This window comes from Helianthus annuus, chromosome 14, assembly GCF_002127325.2.
Source record: "Helianthus annuus cultivar XRQ/B chromosome 14, HanXRQr2.0-SUNRISE, whole genome shotgun sequence".
NCBI lineage: Eukaryota > Viridiplantae > Streptophyta > Magnoliopsida > Asterales > Asteraceae > Helianthus > Helianthus annuus.
Genome location: NC_035446.2, coordinates 90,397,603 through 90,424,359, shown reverse-complemented (window position 1 = coordinate 90,424,359; position 26,757 = coordinate 90,397,603). Strand labels below are relative to the sequence as shown.

Below are 26,757 nucleotides of genomic sequence, written 5' to 3'. Positions count from 1 at the left end.
TTCCTCTTCGTCGTCCTCGTCAAGACTTTGTTGTGGTTCACGCCACGCTTTTGCAAAATGATGAATGAGGGTGTTGTCTTCTAGTAGTGGGTCGAGTGTGTGGGGTTGGGTTTGATACGTTTGCGATTGAAATTGGTGAGGTTGAAACGGTGGAACGAACGGTTGGTTATGGTACGTTTGCGATTGAAAGGGTGGATATTGTTGGGTTTGAAAGGGTGGATATTGTTGGGTTTGAAAGGTTGGGACTTGGTCGGGTTCGTCTTGCAACCTAAAGCGCGCCGGCTCACCAAGATTCGCTCGAACCTTGGGCCTTACGTGATTTTTCTTCGTACCCGAACCTCTTTTTTTCGATCCGCCACCTCTCTTGCTTGAACCTTCCATATTTCTTGTAAAATTATTAGATTGAGTTGGAGAGTATTTTAATTTTTTGTATTGAGTGTGAGAATAGTTGAGAGTTTTTTGAGTTTTTGTATTGAAATATGATGGATTTATATAAAAAAAACAATCAAACTCATTCAAACGGTAAAAAAAAATTACCAACGGTCATTTTCAACGGTCGAAAATCAAAAGTTCAACGTGTTGTGGGTGTAACGCGTTACATTTATAATGCGTGATTGTTGAGGCGGCGGCGGTGTTCCGTTTTAATTCAACGCGTGATGATCATGTATCATGCTACCGCCCCGAGTGGCCTTAAAATAACATTGAAGTTTTTATTGGAAACGTTAAAGTAATTTAATATTGAAAATTTTAAGGGATCAACAAATACCTAGTTGAAAATCGGTGTAAAATAACTAATCATATGCAAACTTCTGCAAGTAATTTTTAAATGAAGAAAATACTCTTACAAAAGATAACAAAGGAAAATTCAAATACCTGAAAAAGAATACACATCTCTAATATCTCCTGTAAGTAATTTTCTACACCTTAAAGAAGAAAATAATATTACAAACCCTTAATATGCTTGAAACTAAAATGTCAAGATTGATTCTTATGGTCATTGTCATGGAAACCGTAATGAGAAGGGTAAGCATGTGAGTTTTGCAAAAAGTACAATTTGGTTAGTTATGCAGAAACATAACGAAAGAAAAAACACAAACAGTGAAGCTATACATAATTAATTAAGGTGATTAACTCTCATGAAAAAAAGGATCACTATCGATAAACACTCATGTAAAGCAGAAACCTAATAAAATATGTATCTATACATATCTACGGATACATGATTTCAACATTTGAAGTTCAAATGAATGTATAGAACACCTATGTCAAAGAAAAAGGAATTTAGGTTTCAAACAAACAAAGGATTTAACATACATATTGTTGGTTGATTTTTTTTTTTAAATTCAGAGGTAGGGTTATTGGAAAGTGAATATGCAAACGTAATTATGGTGAGGATATGGAGGAAATATTAGGGTTTGTGATTTGCAATCACATTCAAAAGGAAATGGTTTGCACAAAAAGGAAAGTCTGATTTCTATAAAATTTATGAGAAAAGAAGTGGAATAAAGGCCTTATGTTTTCCCTCCTAAAACAAAAAAAATAAGGAGTATAACAATGCCACATGACAATTAATGGATTAAATGACTGTTAAGTAGCCAAAGTTTGTTTTGACTATAATGTATAGATACTAATTAAGATGGAAAGATCATCAATAGTAATATAAAATGGTTTTTAATTTTTTTTCCTATTTATAACAATATTTTATTTGTTATTTTTATTTTTTAATAACTTTTAAAAAAGTTAAATACGTAGCTATGTTAATACTTTTTAGTATCATTACGGTATGAGTTTTGTTGAAAACAGAGTGGTATTCAAGATAGAGTATTTTTTGGATACCATAAGCTATAGCGAGTACTAGTATGGTATCGGTTCCATGATGAACAAAATAGATACCAGCCACATATCAGTACTAAAAGGGTCTTATACTGGTATATGTTTTTATGGTTTTCTATCTATGTAAAACACTTGTCAATATTGTTTTAGACTGGGTTTCTCTTTTGATTGCTATAGCGAGTGTCGGTACTGTGACTAACTGTCGGTACTATGACTAACTGAACCGATACCGACTGAATTCCCGCCTCATCGCACTGGGAATCCTACTAGTTTTATATAAACTTTAATGGATTACATATATTCATAAACTAGTTGTAGTATCCAACCTGTGCTTTTGCGGAGGTGTTAAAATTTGTGAGGCTGAATTTTGACGATCTGTACACTAGTATCCACCAACTGGAAAAAACTAATGTCGAGACGCTGATACAGAAAAAACGCGTTGAAACCAAATCCTAAATTTTATAAAGCATTATATTTTAAAGGTTGTATGAAGAAAACAACTAAAGGAACGAAACCTTGAACAACTTCTAAGGCTTATATAAGCATGCTTCGATCACTTGTGCATTATCACAAAACTCGATTTACAAATAGGTTTTTAATTTATAAACATGATTTTTTTACCATAATACTACACACATATAGGCAAATACACCTATCATACATGCAATATAATACGATACTGAACCTCCCATAATATTTAGTCTAACTATTAATGATTATAAATTCAATGATAAAAGTAATATAAACAAAAGCACTATTAACTAGCTTAGATTAATCAAGTATGAAGAAAAAGATATATCTCCTAGGTGTAGAATCCTTTTGACCAATGAATGACTATCCATAATAACTTACATTATGACTGTTGTTCCTTTAAACTAGGCACTCGCGAGAGTTACTTAGACTAGTTGATATCTAGATCGCTCTAAAACCCAAGGCCTTGCTACTATAAGACTTACTACAACTTAAAACCAGCAACTCCTAAGTTGAAGTACTAAAGTGGACTACTACCCCGCCACAACCTAAAATCCTATGATAGAAAGTATTGCTAAACTCTATAGACACAAACTTAAACCAAAAAGCAAGTTAACACCTCCTTATGACTTGGAATTTCATAAACATATTAGAGATGATGTAACACATGCCAATGATTTATCAATCAACCCAACAATGAATCAAAAGAACCTAACAAACTCCTAAACCCTTTTATATTTAATCCTTAGATAGCACACCTAATCAACCAAAGTTTATCACTGTATGCATCTATCGCCTACCAGGGTTCAAGCCCTAGAAGAAAGGTTTACAACCTAAAGATAGTATAAATCAATAACCACTTATAAGTTGTAAGCCATATGATCAATATAAAAAGGCACAACTAACACATCATAAACCATCACTAGTGCTCTAGTGGTGATCATAGGTATTTAAGTTCCACCTTTAGTGGGCCCGGGTGAGTTTTTCGACCTACTGAGTTGTGTTGTTGAGATCATGGGATAGGTAAAATTACCAGTGGACGATTATCAATTAAGAAAAAAATAAATAGCGTATGTTTAATCTACACAATGGCGTCTCTAAGAATTTACGTACCCTTTCAAGCTCGAAAAAAGTGCCCATATACTTGAGACTTCACCAATTTTTCCTCTCGTTTCCTTTTTTGACGTTTTTGCCGTCCGGATGCTTGTTTAGAAGCCATTAACGTCTAAAAATAATAATCGATGTTCACTTAACAAGATACGTGTTCAATCAACAATTAATAATCACAAAAATTAACAACATTTAACCGACTAACAACAATCAACAATCATAATCTGATGTTAACAAACAATTAACAATCACAACAATATCATCAAGTATCAGAATCTGATGACAAATAACAATAACAACAATTATCGGACCTTTCAACTTTATGATGAAAACAACCAGCAAATCAAACAGTGAAACAATTACGAACATATGACATCAAACATTCAAACAGTGAAACAATTACAGAATTATGCACTGTGCCGTCGAGTTCTGAACTACAATGTTCGTTCTGTTTTCTCACTTCTGTGTTGTCGTTCAATGAATCAATGGCAGCCCTGCAATTCCTTCTGTCGTTCGGTGTTTCCAAATCCAATTGCTGTTTCAGTTTCCGTGTTTTTATTATTTTTTATGTTTTAAAATCTAATTAGTATTGGGTTGGGCCCAATAAACCTAATGTATTTGGGTTAAATTATAAAACATAAAAAGGTATTTGATAATGGGCTTCTATATTAGATTTGGTATATATTTACAATTTTTTTTTAAAACAATAACATATATATATCGATTTTTTTTTTAAATCCCGTGCCCCTCAAAATCGCATGACTTGTGCGAAAGTCCTCCCCGCACATCATAAGAGCCGCCCCGGAATCTACATACCTATTAAAATAAGATTTTTTTTTGTTACAAGTATAGTGTTCCGTATTATATACTAATAAAATTAGAAGTGAATGAATAGTGCTACTTATTTACGATATTGCCATTTGATATATTAATTAAATAAATAGTTATTTCAACATATATTAATTAAAACAAATGAATAGTGATTTGAACACATATTAATTAAAACAAACTAAATCAATAGTAAGCTAGGAAATATAAGAATATGGGGTATGGGGTATGGGGCGGGGTTGTGACGTGGGTTGGGTATAAACGCCAAAGTCACCACCTCGGGTGGGCTTGGGTTTCGGCGTGGCCCCTTAGGCGGGGGTTTCAGCCCGGGCGTTGGGCGGGGCTATCAAGATGACATGGCGTGATCTCATTGGCCAAGACAAGTAGCCGTTTGGGCTAGCCGTTTGCCAACGGCTATGTGTTTAAAAAAATCTAGGAAATATTAGAATATGTGGTATGGGGCGGGGGTTGTGTCGTGGGTTGGGTACAAACGCCCAAGTCACCATCCCGGATGAGCTTGGGTTTCGGCGTGTTGCCATTTGATATATTAATTAAATAAATAGTGATTTCAACATATATTAATTAAAACAAATGAATAGTGATTTGAACATATATTAATTAAAACAAACTAAATCAATAGTGATCTAGGAAATATAAGAATATGTGGTATGGGGCGGGGGTTGTGACGTGGGTTGGGTATAAACGCTCAAGTCACCACCTCGGGTGGGCTTGGGTTTCGGCGTGGCCCCTTAGGCGGGGGTTTCAGCCCGGGCGTTGGGCGGGGCTATCAAGATGACATGGCGTGATCTCATTGGTCAAGACAAGTAGCCGTTTGGGCTAGCCGTTTGCCAACGGCTATGTGTTTAAAAAAATCTAGGAAATATTAGAATATGTGGTATGGGGCGGGGGTTGTGTCGTGGGTTGGGTACAAACGCCCAAGTCACCACCCCAGGTGAGCTTGGGTTTCGGCGTGTTGCCATTTGATATATTAATTAAATAAATAGTGATTTCAACATATATTAATTAAAACAAATGAATAGTGATTTGAACATATATTAATTAAAACAAACTAAATCAATAGTGATCTAGGAAATATAAGAATATGTGGTATGGGGCGGGGGTTGTGACGTGGGTTGGGTATAAACGCCCAAGTCACCACCTCGGGTGGGCTTGGGTTTCGGCGTGGCCCCTTAGGCGGGGGTTTCAGCCCGGGCGTTGGGCGGGGCTATCAAGATGACATGGCGTGATCTCATTGGCCAAGACAAGTAGCCGTTTGGGCTAGCCGTTTGCCAACGGCTATGTGTTTAAAAAAATCTAGGAAATATTAGAATATGTGGTATGGGGCGGGGGTTGTGTCGTGGGTTGGGTACAAACGCCCAAGTCACCACCCCGGGTGAGCTTGGGTTTCGGCGTGGCCCCTTGGGCGGGGGTTTCAGCCCGGGCGCTGGGCGGGGCTATCAAAATGACATGGTTGGATCTCATTGGCCAAGACAAGTAGCCGTTTGGGCTAGCCGTTTGCCAACAGCTATGTGTTTAAAAAAAAGATTTAGGAAATATTAGAATATGGGGTATGGGGCGTGGGTTGGGTACAAATGCCTAATTCACCACCCCGGGTGGGTTGGGTTTCGGCGTGGCCCCTTGGGCGGGGGTTTCAGCCCGGGCGTTGAGCGGGGCTATCAAGATGACATTGCGGGATCTCATTGGCCAAGACAAGTAGCCGTTTAGGCTAGCTGTTGGCCAACGGCTATGTGTTTAAAAAAAGATCTAGGAAATATTAGAATATGGGGTATGGGGCGGGGGTTGTGGTGTGGGTTGGGTACAAACGCCCAAGTCACCACCCCAGGTGGGCTTGGGTTTCGGTGTGGCCCCTTAGGCGGGGGGTTTCAGCCCGAGCGTTGGGCGGGGCTATCAAGATGACATGGCGGGATCTCATTGGCCAAGACAAGTAGCCGTTTGTGCTAGCCGTTTTCCAACGGCTATGTGTTTAAAAAAAATGTAGGAAATATTAGAATATGGGGTATGGGGCTGGAGTTGTGTCGTGGGTTGGGTACAAACGCCCAAGTCACCACCCCGGGTGGGCTTGGGTTTCGGCGTGGCCCCTTGGGCGGGGGTTGTATTTGAGGGTAAAAATCGGTGAATACCGGTGCCGAACCGGTACCGAAAATACGTGACGTTTTAGTTTGAGTTACTTTTTGTTATTTGACATGTTTTGTCATTCTTATAGAACGATTTGGTTTAGCGCGCCGCAACGCGCGCGCATGGTAAACAACTAGTTAATTTATTTATTTTTCTAAATCAACCCAACTCCCATCAAAAAAGAGACAAAAACGCGTCTACGAATAAAGCATATTCTTCATTCGCACACCTTGGAACTACTGTGAGTCGCCATACGTAGACGCTGACGTCTCATAGGAATTAATTCTACTTGGTACCCACTCCTATTGCTATATATAGGATTGAATCGTGCCTTCATTTCATCATTCAATCAGTACGTACAAGAAGAAATTAAATTTAAAACAAAGTTAGATCGAAAATGGCAAGCAGAATACCAAGAAGGAATTTGGGTTCACAGGGTTTAGAGGTCTCAGCTCTGGGTTTAGGCTGCATGGGCATGTCCGATCTCTACGGAGCTCCCAAACCTGAACCCGACATGATCAAGCTCATCCACCACGCCATTAACGCTGGTGTTACCCTCCTTGACACCTCCGATGTCTACGGCCCCAAAACCAACGAAATCCTTCTCGGCAAGGCTTTGAAAGGGGGGATGAGGGACAAAGTGCAGCTCGCTACCAAATTTGGGATCAAACTCGACGGTTCGTGGCAGGTCCAAGGAGATCCAGCTTATGTGAGGGCTGCTTGTGAGGCTAGCCTCAAGCGACTTGAGGTCGATTGCATTGATATCTATTATCAACACAGGATTGATACTAGTGTGCCAATCGAAATCACGGTTAGTTTTACATGATCCTTGCTTTTGTTAGATAGATGTATATATCAGTGTTTTTGTCCGTGTTATTTTACTTTAAAATTTAATAAACAGGATTGTATTGTATTGTTTTAGTCAATGTATTTTATTTAGAGGTGGAATATATGCGTTTGGCGTACTATTTGGCCTGGATTTTGATGTTTTGTTTTTTAATAGATGGGTGAATTAAAGAAGTTGGTCGAAGAAGGTAAAATTAAATATGTTGGATTATCAGAAGCATCGGCATCAACCATTAGAAGAGCACACGCTGTGCATCCAATTACTGCCGTACAAATGGAATGGTCCTTGCAGTCAAGAGATGTTGAAGAAGAAATTATTCCCACTTGCAGGTCTAATATCGTCTTTCCTCTTCTTTTTTTTAGGATATTATAAATCATGAAGTATCCAAACTTCCAAAGTTCTTAGTGTTTATCATACTCTTTCAGAGAACTTGGGATAAGCATTGTTACATATAGTCCTCTAGGACGTGGTTTTTTCTCACATGGTCCAAAGATGTTAGATGTGACAACTCAGAATTTCAAGGTTAGTGCCAGTTCGATCGTGACCTTAAATTCTCATTATTCATTTCCAACGTTTCCTCTCATGTTAAACTTGTTAGACGGTTGGGCCGATTATGCTTTTTGGCCATTTATATCGTATATATGTTTCAAACAACATACACACATTACATTTGGGCCGCATGTGGGCATCTTGGCACACGCATACGCTTTGGATAACTTTGTTAGTCATGGATTTGGTAAAGCCCAAGTGAGGGTGTGAGAATTGGGCCAAGACCTATTATTAAATCACTAAACATGCAAACCAATATTCATAACCTACATTTATAAAAGTAATTGCTTCAATATTTGACAAAACTTATTAATTGTTCAGCACATGGCCGACATTAAACTCCAATCAACACCTAGTTGCATGTGAATTTTTATGTATTGCATTAGATGGGCCACACCTGTGTCAAAGGTTTATCGGACCAAACCCAAACCGAGCCCACCTTTCCCCCTATTATGTACGTGCATCATGATGTAAAAGATCCCACAACACCTTTGCAAACCCTACGGCAATCGGCAACAATCAGTAGCAGCTTCCTCCACCATCACGCACACTACCTCTCGTCCTTCTCTCTCCCTTGGCAACTGGAGCACATCACCACTCCTCCGTCACCGATCGCCGGTAAGCCCCACATATCTCATCACTTTGTTTTACGAACGTGTTGACTCGGTTTCGGTTCGATCTCAACTTAAAACTTAGCAAGAAAATAGGTTATGCATGAAACTGTTATTAACACTATGTGCATCGTGATAGTACGGAGTGGATTATGTGTAAGTGTATGCGCATGGGAAGTGTATTTGGCATTGAGGTGTGATCGTATGTATGAATAGGGTATATTAGTTTTGTTACGGCAACTGTGATGTAAGGTTATGTTGTGATTACATGTGAATATCAATCTTGACCTGCTTATAACATAAATTAACTATTGCAAATACTTTGAGTAATATGATGGAACAGATTGTATATGTATGTATATATATGTGTGTGTGTGTGTAGTTGGTTGCTATTTAGAAAGATGATAATGACCCATGTGGATGCTGTTATTTGTTAGTTATCTCTTTCATTGTACAACTTCATATGCTCAGATTACAACCTGGTTTTCATGTTATAAGTGATTGATTTTGGACGTAACAGTGATGTGAAGATATGTATGTTACATATGCTATATATGTATGTAAGGATTGGCATAAACGTGATTGCATGAATGAGTTTAACTGGTACTTGATGATTTGATTATACATGTAAACGTAGTCGTAGATTTTCTGCACATGAATGATGATATAAATATGTGTGTAGAGGATAGGTGATTTCACTTGCACATGTTGTCGATAAGTTGCACATGTATGACATATAATTGGCTATGTGAATAAAAGCTCCAAGTCGACTCCGTTTAAAGCCATAAAAACCCGTAACCGAATCTGTGTAATATGTGATAAGTAACAATGTACGTGTATAGATGTATGAGAACAAGTTCTGGTTCAACTTCGGTTCGAAAACACGAACTTGTATACGATCATGCGTGTTGATATTTTTATTGTTGATATTTAGATTTGCAAGGATATGAGTTTGTGTATCTGATGTTATGAGAAACATGTTTAACCATTTCAATTCGTAATTGGACATTATGTTAATTGGGCCTTGTTAAGATGGGCCGAACATGTTTGGTGGTTAGGCTTGATGTAGTTGTGGATGAACTATGTATATATGAATTATGTTGTGCTATTACATGTATATAGGATTAGCGGTTACGACGTGAACTATATGTGTGCGTTACATGTGCTTTATCTGAACGTTGGATTTGTGAGTTAATTGTACGTGTAAGTTGTGGTTCATGTGCACGCGAAACTAACTGTTGACAATAACCATTTTAGGACGTGATTGATTAACTGATAATCGAGTACCTAATCTTACCGAGCAAACCAAGGTGAGTTCACACAGCCAAGGCATGGGTTCCCAGGGTGGGAATGGGTTAGATTATTTATTTGTGTTTACCTAGCACATGGAACTTAGTTATATGATCCTCGGGTGAGGAAGGGTTATTGATAAGATACATCTAGACTAATGGTACTAAATTGAACTGATCTTCGCACACACGCCAGGGTTGGCCGCGATATTATGACTGATCTTCGCACACATGCCTTGGAAAGGCCGCGAACTATATACTAAAACTTCGCACACATGCCAGGGTGGCCGCGATACAAATATACATAGTCTAGAATACTTGGGAAATTTTCCCCTAATCGTCGCATACATGCCTAGAGGGCCGCGATACGAACTAATACGATACATGACTTAACGAACGAACAAAAGGCTTACTTTCCTATTACTATTACTGAACGGTTTACTGTGAACTCGCTCAACTAGTTGTTGATCCTCTGTTACATGCCTTGCAGGTCGTTAGATATATGGAGCTTGCACAGGGAGGAGCAGGTCGTTGTGGGGCATGGATCATGAATGCTTAATTAAACACTTATGACTTTTCATACATTATTACTTATGTTGGGTTTACTTACGTGCTTCCGCTACTTAAACAATGTTTGGTTTTGAACATCAATCATGTCGTGATGAATACATCATCTACTTTTATTATTAAATGCTGTGTTCGATATGATTGGTGGCTTGATCCTGGTCAGTCACGCCTCCAAGCGGTGGTACTCCGCGTGTGGAATTTTGGGGGTGTGACAGATTGGTATCAGAGCCATTGGTTATAGAGAACTAGGTTTTAATATGGGAAAACGTTTTATTAAAACCAGACTATAACCAGAACAGTGCTCTCAACGATCCACAACGACGCTTCGCTCCACGTGCAAGACTCAACACTTTAGATGGTATGGTCTATGTTTATGTTACCTACTTGTTAGTTACATTTGCATGGTGCATTGTTTATGGTATGCTTAGTTAACGTAGTAGCATGTTGCCCTTATTAGCCCTAGTGTGCTTGCTTTGACACTCAACTATTTACTTTAAACTTGACAAGTAGTGATCAAATTCTTTTCCTGTTTTCTCCCCACCCCAATACGACAACTGTTTTATGCGTTCTATTTATCCATACGACCGTCTCGACATGACGTCGCCATCTGACCCTCCGTACAGTCGGTTTGTACGTCAGCATTCATGAAGACCAGACCTGGCTTACACGAACACGGGCTTAGTAGAATTAAACCCATGCATCCCTGTTGACGAACTTTATCACCTTCACCTGTCATCGTCGCCAGAAGCGAAGCAGTCACAGTTACACGCGTTTGTCGTTAAGCAACACGAAACGTTACCCACCCAAACTCTGTTTTGGACAACTGATACACTCGCGCGACCGCGATGTAACGAACTTCCCTGTTGTGCCATGCCGCCATGCACCACTACTGGAAATTACTTCTAGACAATAGATTAGCTGGTTGAGTCCTTCGGTTGTTAATGGACCCCTGTTTTCGCTCGATTCTTCGTACGGACCTCATTAATTTCTTGTTTCTTTAATTGGCAACTGATATAACGAAACGCTAACAACCATACCATGATTTCCACCGATCACAATATTAGCCCCCCCCCCAAGCGTTGTAAGGTATCTATAGATCGAGTTCGTCGGAACTCACTTCAAGCCATTGTTTTAGAACAATTTTCGGGACGAAAATTCTTTCAAGTAGGGGATAATGTGACACCCCAGGAAAACCAGTAAACGATACAACTTACCCAGCTTCCTCAGTAACCGTGTGCTAAATTTCGGGACGAAATTTCTTTCAAGTTGGGGATGATGTGACAACTCAGAATTTCAAGGTTAGTGCCAGTTCGATCGTGACCTTAAATTCTCATTATTCATTTCCAACGTTTCCTCTCATGTTAAACTTGTTAGACGGTTGGGCCGATTATGCTTTTTGGCCATTTATATCGTATATATGTTTCAAACAACATACACACATTACATTTGGGCCGCATGTGGGCATCTTGTCACACGCATACGCTTTGGATAACTTTGTTAGTCATGGATTTGGTAAAGCCCAAGTGAGGGTGTGAGAATTGGGCCAAGACCTATTATTAAATCACTAAACATGCAAACCAATATTCATAACCTACATTTATAAAAGTAATTGCTTCAATATTTGACAAAACTTATTAATTGTTCAGCACATGGCCGACATTAAACTCCAATCAACACCTAGTTGCATGTGAATTTTTATGTATTGCATTAGATGGGCCACACCTGTGTCAAAGGTTTATCGGACCAAACCCAAACCGAGCCCACCTTTCCCCCTATTATGTACGTGCATCATGATGTAAAAGATCCCACAACACCTTTGCAAACCCTACAGCAATCGGCAGCAATCAGTAGCAGCTTCCTCCACCATCACGCACACTACCTCTCGTACTTCTCTCTCCCTTGGCAACCGGAGCACCCACCACTCCTCCGTCACCGATCGCCGGTAAGCCCCACATATCTCATCACTTTGTTTTACGAACGTGTTGACTCGGTTTCGGTTCGATCTCAACTTAAAACTTAGCAAGAAAATAGGTTATGCATGAAACTGTTATTAACACTATGTGCATCGTGATAGTACGGAGTGGATTATGTGTAAGTGTATGCGCATGGGAAGTGTATTTGGCATTGAGGTGTGATCGTATGTATGAATAGGGTATATTAGTTTTGTTACGGCAACTGTGATGTAAGGTTATGTTGTGATTACATGTGAATATCAATCTTGACCTGCTTATAACATAAATTAACTATTGCAAATACTTTGAGTAATATGATGGAACAGATTGTATATGTATGTATATATATGTGTGTGTGTGTGTAGTTGGTTGCTATTTAGAAAGATGATAATGACCCATGTGGATGCTGTTATTTGTTAGTTATCTCTTTCATTGTACAACTTCATATGCTCAGATTACAACCTGGTTTTCATGTTATAAGTGATTGATTTTGGACGTAACAGTGATGTGAAGATATGTATGTTACATATGCTATATATGTATGTAAGGATTGGCATAAACGTGATTGCATGAACGAGTTTAACTGGTACTTTATGATTTGATTATACATGTAAACGTAGTCGTAGATTTTCTGCACATGAATGATGATATAAATATGTGTGTAGAGGATAGGTGATTTCACTTGCACATGTTGTCGATAAGTTGCACATGTATGACATATAATTGGCTATGTGTATAAAAGCTCCAAGTCGACTCCGTTTAAAGCCATAAAAACCCGTAACCGAATCTGTGTAATATGTGATAAGTAACAATGTACGTGTATAGATGTATGAGAACATGTTCTGGTTCAACTTCGGTTCGAAAACACGAACTTGTATACGATCATGCGTGTTGATATTTTTATTGTTGATATTTAGATTTGCAAGGATATGAGTTTGTGTATCTGATGTTATGAGAAACATGTTTAACCATTTCAATTCGTAATTGGACATTATGTTAATTGGGCCTTGTGAAGATGGGCCGAACATGTTTGGTGGTTAGGCTTGATGTAGTTGTGGATGAACTATGTATATATGAATTATGTTGTGCTATTACATGTATATAGGATTAGCGGTTACGACGTGAACTATATGTGTGCGTTACATGTGCTTTATGTGAATGTTGGATTTGTGAGTTAATTGTACGTGTAAGTTGTGGTTCATGTGCACGCGAAACTAACTGTTGACAATAACCATTTTAGGACGTGATTGATTAACTGATAATCGAGTACCTAATCTTACCGAGCAAACCAAGGTGAGTTCACACAGCCAAGGCATGGGTTCCCAGGGTGGGAATGGGTTAGATTATTTATTTGTGTTTACCTAGCACATGGAACTTAGTTATATGATCCTCGGGTGAGGAAGGGTTATTGATAAGATACATCTAGACTAATGGTACTAAATTGAACTGATCTTCGCACACACGCCAGGGTTGGCCGCGATATTATGACTGATCTTCGCACACATGCCTTGGAAAGGCCGCGAACTATATACTAAAACTTCGCACACATGCCAGGGTGGCCGCGATACAAATATACATAGTCTAGAATACTTGGGAAATTTTCCCCTAATCGTCGCATACATGCCTAAAGGGCCGCGATACGAACTAATACGATACATGACTTAACGAACGAACAAAAGGCTTACTTTCCTATTACTATTACTGAACGGTTTACTGTGAACTCGCTCAACTAGTTGTTGATCCTCTGTTACATGCCTTGCAGGTCGTTAGATATATGGAGCTTGCACAGGGAGGAGCAGGTCGTTGTGGGGCATGGATCATGAATGCTTAATTAAACACTTATGACTTTTCATACATTATTACTTATGTTGGGTTTACTTACGTGCTTCCGCTACTTAAACAATGTTTGGTTTTGAACATCGATCATGTCGTGATGAATACATCATCTACTTTTATTATTAAATGCTGTGTTCGATATGATTGGTGGCTTGATCCTGGTCAGTCACGCCTCCAAGCGGTGGTACTCCGCGTGTGGAATTTTGGGGGTGTGACATTAGAGAAGTTGGAAGAAAGTGACGCCCGTAAGGTATGTTGTCTACACTTTTATTTAATTATTTTCCAATATTGTTCGGTTCCTTCCATCTATCTATTGCAATAAGAAGACATTAAACATCACAAATCAACTTGATTTCTTTTTAAAATTGATATCTAAACGGTATAGAAAAATTATAAGTGCTCCTATGAGGTTTTGAACTTGTTTTGGTTTCTAGAGGGTCTGCTATTGAAGTAGCAAACTCAATTGAAATTTGTTGTCCCGGACTCCTTTTCTAGTTTTGTCATGTTAGCTTATTTAAGGAGTTCATTTTCTATGAGAATATCTAGTGTTGGATTTTTTTTAAGAAGCTGAGGACAAAAACTTCAAAAAAAAAAAAAAAAAAAAAGCTTCCTATAAGCATTCGTTAACTATTTGCTAGTTTTCCTTATAGTTGATATAAGCATAAGGGTAAGGTTGCATAGGGGTAGAGCATTTTTGCAAATATCTAATGATCTTTTAACAAATGATTTAGGGGGTGTTTGGGATTGCTTTTTCAAAATAGATTATGCGTTTTGAATAATCAGAATCAGATTATTAATTGTAACAAAACATGTTGCAGAAAGATAGTGTTTGGATTTGATTATGTTGTTTGATATCACAATAATCAGATAATCAACTATTTGAGTGTTTGGCAAGTATATATTTTTTAAAAAATAAATAAGTGAAACCGTAAAAAAATAGTTTTTGGATTATCACGTTTTCCTGCAGCAAGGGATGACCTACTTATGGATTATCACGTTTTGAACTCTACAAAACGTAAAAGATCACTTTTTAATAATTTTTTACCAAACACTCAAAATAGATCTTTTGCGATTTCAAAACACAATAATCAAAAAATCAAGTTGAAAACGCAATCCCAAACACCCTCTTAGTAGATTATCTTATTAAAATCACATTTTAGGAATCGTTTTATAACACATTTTTCCCTTGAAAATATTCATAAGAAATTCCCCCTTAAATGGTGTAATTAAAAATCCTCATAAGAAATTTAACTTTAAATGGTGTAAGCTATATGTTTTTTTTTTTTTTTTTGTTTAAATGCTTTGCTTGTTGGAACTAACTTTAAGGTTGAATCTATTACTCTTTTGCAGCACTTGCCAAGGTTACAACCTGAAAATCTTGAACACAACAAGATTATGTACGAGAGGATTAATGACCTAGCGATAAAGAAAGGGTGCACAACTTCTCAGCTCGCATTAGCCTGGGTTCTTCACCAAGGAAATGATGTTGTACCCATTCCAGGTACCACCAAGATAGAAAATTTTGAGCACAACATTGGAGCTCTATCTGTTAAGTTAACACCAGAAGATATGGCTGAACTTGAATCTATTGCATCACCTGATTCAATCAAGGGAGATCGATATGGTGCTGGTTTAAAAACATATAAGGACTCAGAGACTCTTCCATTATCTGCATGGAAAGCTTAATCAAACCATACGAGTGTTTTGTTTATTCGTGTGCTCCTATATCCATAATATCATATTTGTTTTCTTTTAAGAGATGTTTTTTTGTTGCACTTGATAAGCGTTTACTTTACTATTGCATGTAATTTTGAGAAGAATAAATAAAGGGAGTTTTGTTTTTGTTTAAAGTGCATGCTTGAGCGGGTTTTTTTGATGTATGGTCTTGCGTGGCTGGTACGTTTTTGAAGGTAGCTTAGACACTCATCGTAAATGATATTTGCAAAAGAAAAATTTAAAAGACAGATTTAGCGAACGTAATCTTCCAATAAAATAATTAACATCTGTCGTTTTCCTAGAAAATTAGTGACCAATTTAGTGACCATTAAAAAACAAACATATTAGCAATCATTTTAGGGGCAGTGTATTTTATTTAGTTTGCTACTAGTTTCGGTCACGGACAATACAAGAGAACTAGGCTATCATTGTCACATCCCAATTGATGGCGGAAACATTCGAGTAAGACGAACGAGATTGTTCAAAACATCATAACGTACTAAAATGTGACAATAATTGAATAATCAAAATTTCATTTCATTGCTTCAAAGATACAATCTTCTTGAAAGAAAGTATAACAATTTGCAATTTTACATGACTAACATTAAGGAAATACATAAAGTAAAGTTTGGGTGCGTTTCTAGTCCACCCTAAGTAGACTTTCCGAGTATCCTCATCAATTTCCCGCAACATATATTAAAGTATATGTCAATACAAAAAAGGTCGGTGAGCATACAAGTTTGATTTACATAGCATACGCAAAAAGTTTTAAATCCAAGATGGCATTTTGTATACTAAGTTATATATCATACTAGCATGTAAAAAACTATATGTAAACCAAAATGTCCACTAGCGTAATCTTATCATCGCAATGAATAAGACAATAAATAATGATCACCTTACAGTGACCCCGAAACGGGCGGTGTGCTACTCCTATAGCGCTATACATGTTATGGTAGGCCCGCGAAGTTAATTATAAGTAGGTTGCATGAATGTATTCTAGCATGTATAAACATCATGTATAACAAGTAGCATGTTTTAATGGATCGAGTGTTTGCATAAGATTAATTGTGTATGATTTGTGAGTTTGATATATTATACATGTTACACCCAAAAGTGGTCAGGGTCAAGTATACTCACGGTTTGCAAAGTGCTTTCCACAAAGTGAGCTCAAAAGATAAAACTTAACCCTAAAGCTAAACTCTAATGCAAAACCCAAAAGCTAAACCATAATGCAAAACCCTAAAGCTAAACCCTAAATACTAATGCTAAACCTTAAAGGTAAACCCTAATGCTAAACCATAAATACTAATGCCAAATCCTAAAGCTAAAACTAAATCATTCACCTCAATCAAAGATTTATAACACTTATTTTTCCATTTTAAACATGTATATACATATATGTATAATTGACAATATACACATATGTATAGTTAAAAGATTAACAATATACACATGGATGCTAGAAAAAGCTCCGATTTTCCAAAAAAATATTGCATTTTTTTATGGAATACATGGATGCTAGAAAAAGAAATCTAGAAAAGTTCCCACCTAGGCTAAACTGTGAGAACACACAAATCTACCTTCTTGAGAAAAAGAAGGATTCTGTTGTAGTTCCTTTCGGACCCAGGAATCTTAGAGAATTACTTGGACAATTTGAAAGAAAAACATGGTTATGCCAATTGGATTATAGACCTTGATGAAGAAGAGAAGACACTACTTGTGACATGTATGTCAGACACAACACATGTGTTCAGAACAAATAAAGATCAAAGGCTGGCATATACACAATAGCTTTGGAGGATTCTCCAAAGGATGATGCTCAACAATCCCACACCTCTCAGAAGAAACGAGTGTCTGCCGGTCTTCAGAGATACAAAGGGTAGCAGTTTCTAATCTTCCCTAACCTAGAGACTTAGAGACAAGAAGCTACTTATAGGTTAAAGATGGTTGACTAAGATGAAGATAAAGAAATTGTCCTTGTTCACAGGTATAACAAATCCCTTTAAAAGACTCTTCAACAACTAAATAATAGAATAAAGGATAGGCCTTAATAAATGTAACACCCGTTCTCAAAAATCAAGTTTTAACGTAAAATATACGAAAACCAACCGTGTAATTTAGATTACATATACGTCGGAAATACGGGTTTATTAAAAACTTTTACAAATCATAAGTCATTTGACATAACGTGATCAGATTCGTCGTTTAAAATTAATGATGATGCAAAGTGCGGAAGCGTGTATCTTTATCGTGTTCGGTTCCTCGTTGAGCTTGATCGTCTTCCGGCATCCAAAAGTACGTACATTTCATGAACATGAAATGCTTTAGTCATTTGGGGTTTAAAAACATGTCTAAACGAGTCCACGAAGCGAAACTAATTAAAATATATTTTATTACAGGGTCCACCGTAAATTACGGTGGGTACCGTAATTTACGGTAGCCCCTGGATGTCAAAACTTCCACCGTAACTCAGGGGTTACCTACCGTATCTGTATCAGCTCCATCGTAACTTACGGTGCACCGTAAGTTACGATGGCTCCTGCATCCAACCTAACCATTTTGCCGTTTTTGACACGAAATCTTTCGTATCTTTCAAACCGCTTGTCCGTTTGACCTACCGTTTCTTCCTACAAGTTTGTAATATAATTCTCCACCTTATGGAGTTTAAAATCCAACATCCGGTTTAGTAAAATTTCAGACTTTTAAGTCTTCGGCTTATTCCCTTTTTACAAAATTTTGACCCGTTCGATTTTTCTCAAACAAACAAGTTTGTCTGTCCCTTATTTCCCATAACCTATCAAGTTCAATAATGTTTAACATAATAGATTTCAAATTACAGGTTTATATACCTTCTTAAACCCATTTTCACCCATATGCTCATTTTGACCCGTTAAGGGTATTTGAGCATATTTTAAGCGCCAATTGCTTTCACTTGTTTCTAAATACATATGTCCACATTTCTTATTAAATGATCTCCCACCAGAACTATATTTGTGGTGGATTTAATGTGGTGATCTATTTAATCCGAGTTTTACCCCTCGGATTATTATTTTACGGCAAAGACTCATATAGAGTCTTTCGACCAAAAATTTACATCTTTCGTTTTTTTATACTTGTTCTAAGTATTGACTTGATTATAAAATTCGTTTTCAAGCGACTTCTAAAGGTTGCTTGCTTAATTTCACTGGCAAGGGTGTTTTGGACATTTTTAACTCTTCTTTTACGACGAAGGGCTTGCTTAAGCCATGCACGCCCAAATCTCATTTTTTTTAACCAAATCTTGTTTTCAAAACACTTTGTCTATAATTTAAATCCTTCGGTTTACCTTTTAAGGTAACCGAATGTCCCTTTTTACTTTGCCTAACTCTCATAGATCTTCACGTTTTAAATGAGTAATTAACCTATCACACATACCTGGCTCGGATCAACATATTGACCCATTTAATGCTTTGCTTAATAAACGCTAACTAATAGCGATGCAAATTTCCATTTGATATGTATTCCTGTAATCATACACTCGACAAATTCATTAGTCGATATTGTCAAAGGGTGATATTTTCACCTTTTGACCCGTTTAGTCTAAATGACCGTTTATCGATTTACTTCTATTTAACCAATATTATGGTTCCTCTCATCTTTGATTATCCTGTTCCGTACGACTACATGACGGAACATCATTACTCAATTGTTTAGTTATCACATTGATAATTTATATGATAAGAGAATATTCCACAATTTAAGACTAGTGTAAGCTATACTTACCTCGCATCCAAGCAACGTTTTCTTTTCGTACTTGCTCCGTTTGACCCGCTTCCTCCCAAGCCTCCATCTAGCTTGACAAGAGTCAAACTATCATTATAATTCGCAAGATGGTTAGATTAGTCATCAATATTATGACTAGTTCATCTTACGGACTTTATGCCAAAACTTCTATTCGACTTCACCATAGGTTAGTTCGACTTTCTAAAGTCAACTACCTTTGGTCATATAATATGCACGATTAAGGCAAATCAACATTATGATGGAATCCCATTTTATCCCATATCTCATGTAGTTAGTCAAGCTTGCCAATTACACGTTTCACTTGAATTTCAATACTTTACTTCTCATTTAGGCATTTTAACAAACACCTAATGGGCATAATTCTACATGTTTACTAACTAGTTCATAACTAGCCATTTTCACCAAGATTTACATCAAGAATCAAATCTCTATGTCTAGTGTTTATAAACATCATCTAGGTCTCTCATCCTATCTTCAAATTTCACAATTTAACATTCAGATTCATTGGTTCATCATTTTATCATGAAAACCCACTTAGCACCTATAAGGGAAATCATTAAATCTCTAATCTTATGGCACTAATTCTACACGTTTGCTTCTAGGACTTGTTCCTAGGCTTGTATTCATGTCGCTATCACCCATACATTCCACATGCACTCAAGAATTTCGATTGTGGGTGTTCATCATAAATTCAAGATATCACCGGATTACAAAAATCGACATACATTGTGACCTCCTAGCTTAGGGGATCAAGGATTTAGTTAAAGCCCCAATTTCTTTGCTTGATTCACCTTTGATTTTGCTGGATTTGTGAGCTTTAGGGTTTTGAGGTAGAAAGCTTCTTGGCTCCTGTGTTTATGTCGACCAGAACACACACTCAAGGTGTGTGTTTTGGTGATTAACTCTTGTTTTAATAAAACAAGTTTCCCCACTTGGCGATATTAGTCCCTCATGATTTATTTTGATCAAATGAGGCTATAACTCACCATTAGTCACTTAATCACATGCCACTAACTAGGTTAATTATTCCTAGTTACTTTAACGGGTTCGGGAAGTTATAACCCGTTATGTTTTAAGTCCCGCTAATTTGGGCTTTTTATATACTTTGTTTTCTCAAAGTATTTATTTCCCCTTTTGGATTAATATTAGGTTTATTTATTTAAGTCCTAATATTTACCGGGTTAAATTTTACCACTAGCGGTACTTTACCTGTCTTTTAGTATTAACGGGGTTTGATTACCAAACCCGTTTTCGAGGTGTTACAAGTCTACCCCCCTTAAAGAGGTTTCGTCCTCGAAACCTTTTTCTTACAGAATTTATTGAATTTAAACTCAATGTATTTGATCCGAGAAATCTTTTCAAACATTACTTATATTTTTAACCAATTGTTAGTATTATCAGAAAAATATGGTAACATCTTTTCGGTTACTAGTTGTCTACTTATCTCATACGACATAGTGCATCTTGAAATAACGTAATCTCGTTATTTCTACTAGTTTAGTTAACTTAGGGATACTCATCCTTTTCAGATACTATCGGATTCTTTATGAATCCATTATTTTGACCTGTTTAAAGGCCTTTAGTGAAATCTTTCACTTTTAGCGACAATTTCTTTTGTTTTCAAGTTTATTCATTCGGTTCGGTTATACATAATCCTCCGCTTACAAGCAAACCGAATTTCTTGATTTAAATTACTGACCTTAACCGGTCTCAATAACTAGACTTATTAGTTTAGTTACTTTATACCGCTCGCTTGGTTATAATGTGGTTCTTTTTCACATTACATTTCTTGACCGTGATCGTGTCACATCCTGTTAAATTTTATATCAACCTTTCATTTTCGAAAATATCACTTTTCGAATACATCGTCTTGCACCTATCGGTGCCAAGACTTATATCCTTCACGCTTATTATTTAAATCCCTATCAGCATTCATATTTATAAAAACGTTATTTCTTACTAAAACCGAAGTTTTAGTTTAGCATCTTCTTTTTGACTTTTTGTCAATCATCCATACCAGGATATTGACAGTCCAGAATTTATTCTTTTACAATGTTTGTTTTACGCGGGGATTCTCAACTGATTCACTCGCTTTGTCTAATTAACCGTAGGTTTTATTACTTAGCCTCATGGGCTATTTCATTAGGCTTTCATCTCTTTAAGGCGAGGTCCATACAATCTATTTCTTTCTAGTCAGGACCCGTGGGTCATTTTAGTCCCGTAGACCTTTACACTATTTATAACCCGAAGGTGATGATGATCTTGCAATTCATTCATTTTATTTTGGACATCATTTGTTTTTCACATTGGAAATCCGTTTACCTTGACTGTAGTCTGTATCTACAATCGTTTTCTTTCAAGATAATTCTTCCGACTCTATGACTTCTCACGTCATTTATGCGTCGGTTTATCTTATGCTCACCATTATCCAGTTTTCATTCATTCGTATTTGAATATGTCCCATTACCAGGCTCATTATTCTTTTGCTTTTAACGCTACCATTATCCCACTTGTGTTTACTCATGCCGTCCGGCATGATATTATATTCGACCCGTTCAACTTTAAAATAGTTGAACGTAATTTATTCACAATTCTATTTACATTATCTTGTCATCTTTTAGTTATGACCCAAAACCCAAGTCTTTTAACTTTTCATCCGAGTTACCGTTTCTCGGTCTACGCATGTGTTTAATTCTTACCCATCAACCGGGTGTTTTACCGGAGTCGTTATTATTGCAACCCTCCAGGTATGTATTAAGATCTCGCTTCATTTTTATATTCTGACTTTGTCCTCGAGTTTGGCGTTTTACAAAAACGACCCATTTAGAGACATATTCGCATTTTCCAGGTTTGAGTGTAAGTACACCCCCTCCCAGTGCATATCTTGATCATTCTACATGTTTATATTCTTCGGGTTCGAGTGTAAGTACACCCCTTCCCAATATATGTCTACATCATTTTACATGTTTCCATGTCTACATGTTTATATTCTTCGGGTTCGAGTGTAAGTACACCCCCTCCCAATACGTGTCTACATCATTTTACATGTTTCCATGTCTACATGTTTATATTCTTCGGGTTCGAGTGTAAGTACACCCCCTCCCAATACGTGTCTACATCATTTTACATGTTTCCATGTGTACATGTTTATATTCTTCGGGTTCGAGTGTAGGTACACCCCTCCCGATACTTGTCTAAATCATTTTACAATATTTTGCTTATCTGATTCATTTGGGTACTTTTTAATTTGTCCCACTCACCCCGTTCTTACTACATCGGGTGTAAGCATGTCCATTATGAAAAGTTCATGGTATCATGTGTTCACTACCTACTTGGCCAGAGTAGGCGATCAACACATGACATACATGACCTTTTTATAACTTTCACATCACGCCCCATGTAAGTACCACCTCTATTCATTTCTCTTGGAAACAATATCCCGGATAGGTATTCTATTCAGGTTTTTCCAAGTTTTCAATTTACATATGCAACTATCAGTTTCTACGTATTTGTTGCATATTTCTATTCGTGCAATTAAAATAAAAAAATGTGCACCTGGTAATGCTTGCCCTGACAGGCTTCTCTTGCCATTAGCCTTGTTCGCGATCGTTATGCGATTTAGGTCCTTGGTGAGCATGTTCTACTTATCGTACTTTGGACCGTTCCCCCGTCAAGTCCGCAATTTGTTAGACTCCCGCTATCTTTAGATGCGAGTGTCCTTCAACTGAAACATTTACAAGAGTTAATTATATCAACTTCAATAATCACCCGTATTATAATACAAGGCTTTTTCTATACGCGTCAACGCGTGTATTTTCGTCAACTATATCAATCATTTTAATTAGGGTAACGTGTATTACACGATAACCCTATGTGTTGTTTACAACACTTTAACACACTAAACCATTAACATACATGTACTTACCGGATTTGCGATCAAGCCTCGAACCGAACACCAATCTTTGTCAAGAGCATAAGGTTTAAGTCCAAGCACGGTTTTCCCCACCATACTTGAATCTCTTAAACCAAGGCTTTGATACCAACTTGTAACACCCGTTCTCAAAAATCAAGTTTTAACGTAAAATATACGAAAAACAACCGTGTAATTTAGATTACATATACGTCGGAAATACGGGTTTATTAAAAACTTTTACAAATCATAAGTCATTTGACATAACGTGATCAGATTCGTCGTTTAAAATTAATGACGATGCAAAGTGCGGAAGCGTGTATCTTTATCGTGTCCGGTTCCTCGTTAAGCTTGATCGTCTTCCGGCATCCAAAAGTACCTACATTTCATGAACATGAAATGCTTTAGTCATTTGGGGTTTAAAAACATGTCTAAACGAGTCCACGAAGCGAAACTAATTAAAATATATTTTATTACAGGGTCCACCGTAAATTACGGTGGGTACCGTAATTTACGGTAGCCCCTGGATGTCAAAACTTCCACCGTAACTCAGGCGTTACCTACCGCATCTATATCAGCTCCACCGTAACTTACGGTGGCACCGTAAGTTATGGTGGCTCCTGCATCCAACCTTTCCATTTTGCCGTTTTTGACACGAAATCTTTCGTATCTTTCAAACCGCTTGTCCGTTTAACCTACCGTTTCTTCCTACGTGTTTGTAATTTAATTCTCCACCTTATGGAGTTTAAAATCCAACATCCGGTTTAGTAAAATTTCAGACTTTTAAGTCTTCGGCTTATTCCCTTTTTACCAAATTTTGACCCGTTCGATTTTTCTCAAACAAACAAGTTTGTCTGACCCTTATTTCCCATAACCTATCAAGTTCAATAATGTTTAACATAATAGATTTCAAATTACAGGTTTATATACCTTCTTAAACCCATTTTCACCCATATGCTCATTTTGACCCGTTAAGGGTATTTGAGCATATTTTAAGCGCCAATTGCTTTCACTTGTTTCTAAATACATATGTCCACATTTCTTATTAAATGATCTCCCACGACAACTATATTTGTGGTGGATTTAATGTGGTGATCTATTTAATCCGAGTTTTACCCCTCGGATTATTATTTTACGGCAAAGACTCATATAGAGTCTTTCGACCAAAAATTTACATCTTTCGTTTTTTTATACTTGTTCTAAGTATTGACTTGATTATAAAATTCGTTTTCAAGCGACTTCTAAAGGTTGCTTGCTTAATTTCACTGGCAAGGGTGTTTTGGACATTTTTAACTCTTCTTTTACGACGAAGGGCTTGCTTAAGCCATGCACGCCCAAAATCTCATTTTTTTTAACCAAATCTTGTTTTCAAAACACTTTGTCTATAATTTAAATCCTTCGGTTTACCTTTTAAGGTAACCGAATGTCCCTTTTTACTTTGCCTAACTCTCATAGATCTTCACGTTTTAAATGAGTAATTAACCTATCACACATACCTGGCTCGGATCAACATATTGACCCATTTAATGCTTTGCTTAATAAACGCTAACTAATAGCGATGCAAATTTCCATTTGATATGTATTCCTGTAATCATACACTCGACAAATTCATTAGTCGATATTGTCAAAGGGTGATATTTTCACCTTTTGACCCGTTTAGTCTAAATGACCGTTTATCGATTTACTTCTATTTAACCAATATTATGGTTCCTCTCATCTTTGATTATCCTGTTCCGTACGACTACATGACGGAACATCATTACTCAATTGTTTAGTTATCACATTGATAATTTATATGATAAGAGAATATTCCACAATTTAAGACTAGTGTAAGCTATACTTACCTCGCATCCAAGCAACGTTTTCTTTTCGTACTTGCTCCGTTTGACCCGCTTCCTCCCAAGCCTCCATCTAGCTTGACAAGAGTCAAACTATCATTATAATTCGCAAGATGGTTAGATTAGTCATCAATATTATGACTAGTTCATCTTACGGACTTTATGCCAAAACTTCTATTCGACTTCACCATAGGTTAGTTCGACTTTCTAAAGTCAACTACCTTTGGTCATATAATATGCACGATTAAGGCAAATCAACATTATGATTGAATCCCATATCTCATGTAGTTAGTCAAGCTTGCCAATTACACGTTTCACTTGAATTTCAATACTTTACTTCTCATTTAGGCATTTTAACAAACACCTAATGGGCATAATTCTACATGTTTACTAACTAGTTCATAACTAGCCATTTTCACCAAGATTTACATCAAGAATCAAATCTCTATGTCTAGTGTTTATAAACATCATCTAGGTCTCTCATCCTATCTTCAAATTTCACAATTTAACATTCAGATTCATTGGTTCATCATTTTATCATGAAAACCCACTTAGCAACTATAAGGGAAATCATTAAATCTCTAATCTTATGGCACTAATTCTACACGTTTGCTTCTAGGACTTGTTCCTAGGCTTGTATTCATGTCGCTATCACCCATACATTCCACATGCACTCAAGAATTTCGATTGTGGGTGTTCATCATAAATTCAAGATATCACCGGATTACAAAAATCGACATACATTGTGACCTCCTAGCTTAGGGGATCAAGGATTTAGTTAAAGCCCCAATTTCTTTGCTTGATTCACCTTTGATTTTGCTGGATTTGTGAGCTTTAGGGTTTTGAGGTAGAAAGCTTCTTGGCTCCTGTGTTTATGTCGACCAGAACACACACTCAAGGTGTGTGTTTTGGTGTTTAACTCTTGTTTTAATAAAACAAGTTTCCCCACTTGGCGATATTAGTCCCTCATGATTTATTTTGATCAAATGAGGCTATAACTCACCATTAGTCACTTAATCACATGCCACTAACTAGGTTAATTATTCCTAGTTACTTTAACGGGTTCGGGAAGTTATAACCCGTTATGTTTTAAGTCCCGCTAATTTGGGCTTTTTATATACTTTGTTTTCTCAAAGTATTTATTTCCCCTTTTTGATTAATATTAGGTTTATTTATTTAAGTCCTAATATTTACCGGGTTAAATTTTACCACTAGCGGTACTTTACCTGTCTTTTAGTATTAACGGGGTTTGATTACCAAACCCGTTTTCGAGGTGTTACAAGTCTACCCCCCTTAAAGAGGTTTCGTCCTCGAAACCTTTTTCTTACAGAATTTATTGAATTTAAACTCAATGTATTTGATCCGAGAAATCTTTTCAAACATTACTTATATTTTTAACCAATTGTTAGTATTATCAGAAAAATATGGTAACATCTTTTCGGTTACTAGTTGTCTACTTATCTCATACGACATAGTGC

General features: G+C 36.9%; 1 protein-coding gene and 1 long non-coding RNA gene across 5 annotated transcripts; one reads left to right on the top strand and one right to left on the bottom strand.

Moving 5' to 3' along the window:
- The first annotated feature begins 6,726 nt into the window (after positions 1 to 6,726).
- On the top strand, positions 6,727 to 15,879 carry LOC110908551 (probable aldo-keto reductase 4). 4 transcript variants are annotated; one of them, XM_022153498.2, is made up of 5 exons: positions 6,727 to 7,189; positions 7,382 to 7,554; positions 7,651 to 7,726; positions 14,253 to 14,279; positions 15,380 to 15,879. In XM_022153498.2, exons 1-5 carry the CDS (start codon positions 6,776 to 6,778, stop codon positions 15,713 to 15,715), a joined length of 1,026 nt encoding a protein of 341 aa, XP_022009190.1. In that variant the 5' UTR covers positions 6,727 to 6,775; the 3' UTR covers positions 15,716 to 15,879. The 4 variants fall into 4 exon arrangements, 3 of the variants coding, with proteins under 3 accessions (XP_022009190.1, XP_035838456.1, XP_022009191.1); XR_004878144.1 differs by lacking the exons at positions 14,253 to 14,279; positions 15,380 to 15,879 and adding an exon at positions 9,643 to 9,661 and having other exon boundaries at positions 7,651 to 8,392; XM_035982563.1 differs by lacking the exons at positions 14,253 to 14,279; positions 15,380 to 15,879 and adding an exon at positions 10,165 to 10,455 and having other exon boundaries at positions 7,651 to 7,747.
- Positions 15,880 to 23,646: 7,767 nt separating this feature from the next.
- On the bottom strand, positions 23,647 to 25,329 carry LOC118486267. The gene is made up of 3 exons (XR_004878147.1): positions 25,286 to 25,329; positions 24,938 to 25,026; positions 23,647 to 23,820 (listed from the first exon to the last, which is right to left on the bottom strand). It is a non-coding gene; the product is annotated as an uncharacterized LOC118486267 (long non-coding RNA).
- Between the last annotated feature and the right edge of the window lie 1,428 nt (positions 25,330 to 26,757).

Bases quoted from the DNA above. Each gene is read 5' to 3' on its own strand.
- LOC110908551 (XM_022153498.2), top strand. From the start codon at position 6,776: ATGGCAAGCAGAATACCAAGAAGGAATTTGGGTTCACAGGGTTTAGAG. The intron at 7,190-7,381 runs GTTAGTTTTACA...GTTTTTTAATAG, and splicing joins GTGTGCCAATCGAAATCACG to ATGGGTGAATTAAAGAAGTT. The intron at 7,727-14,252 runs GTGACAACTCAG...GTGACATTAGAG, and splicing joins ATGGTCCAAAGATGTTAGAT to AAGTTGGAAGAAAGTGACGC.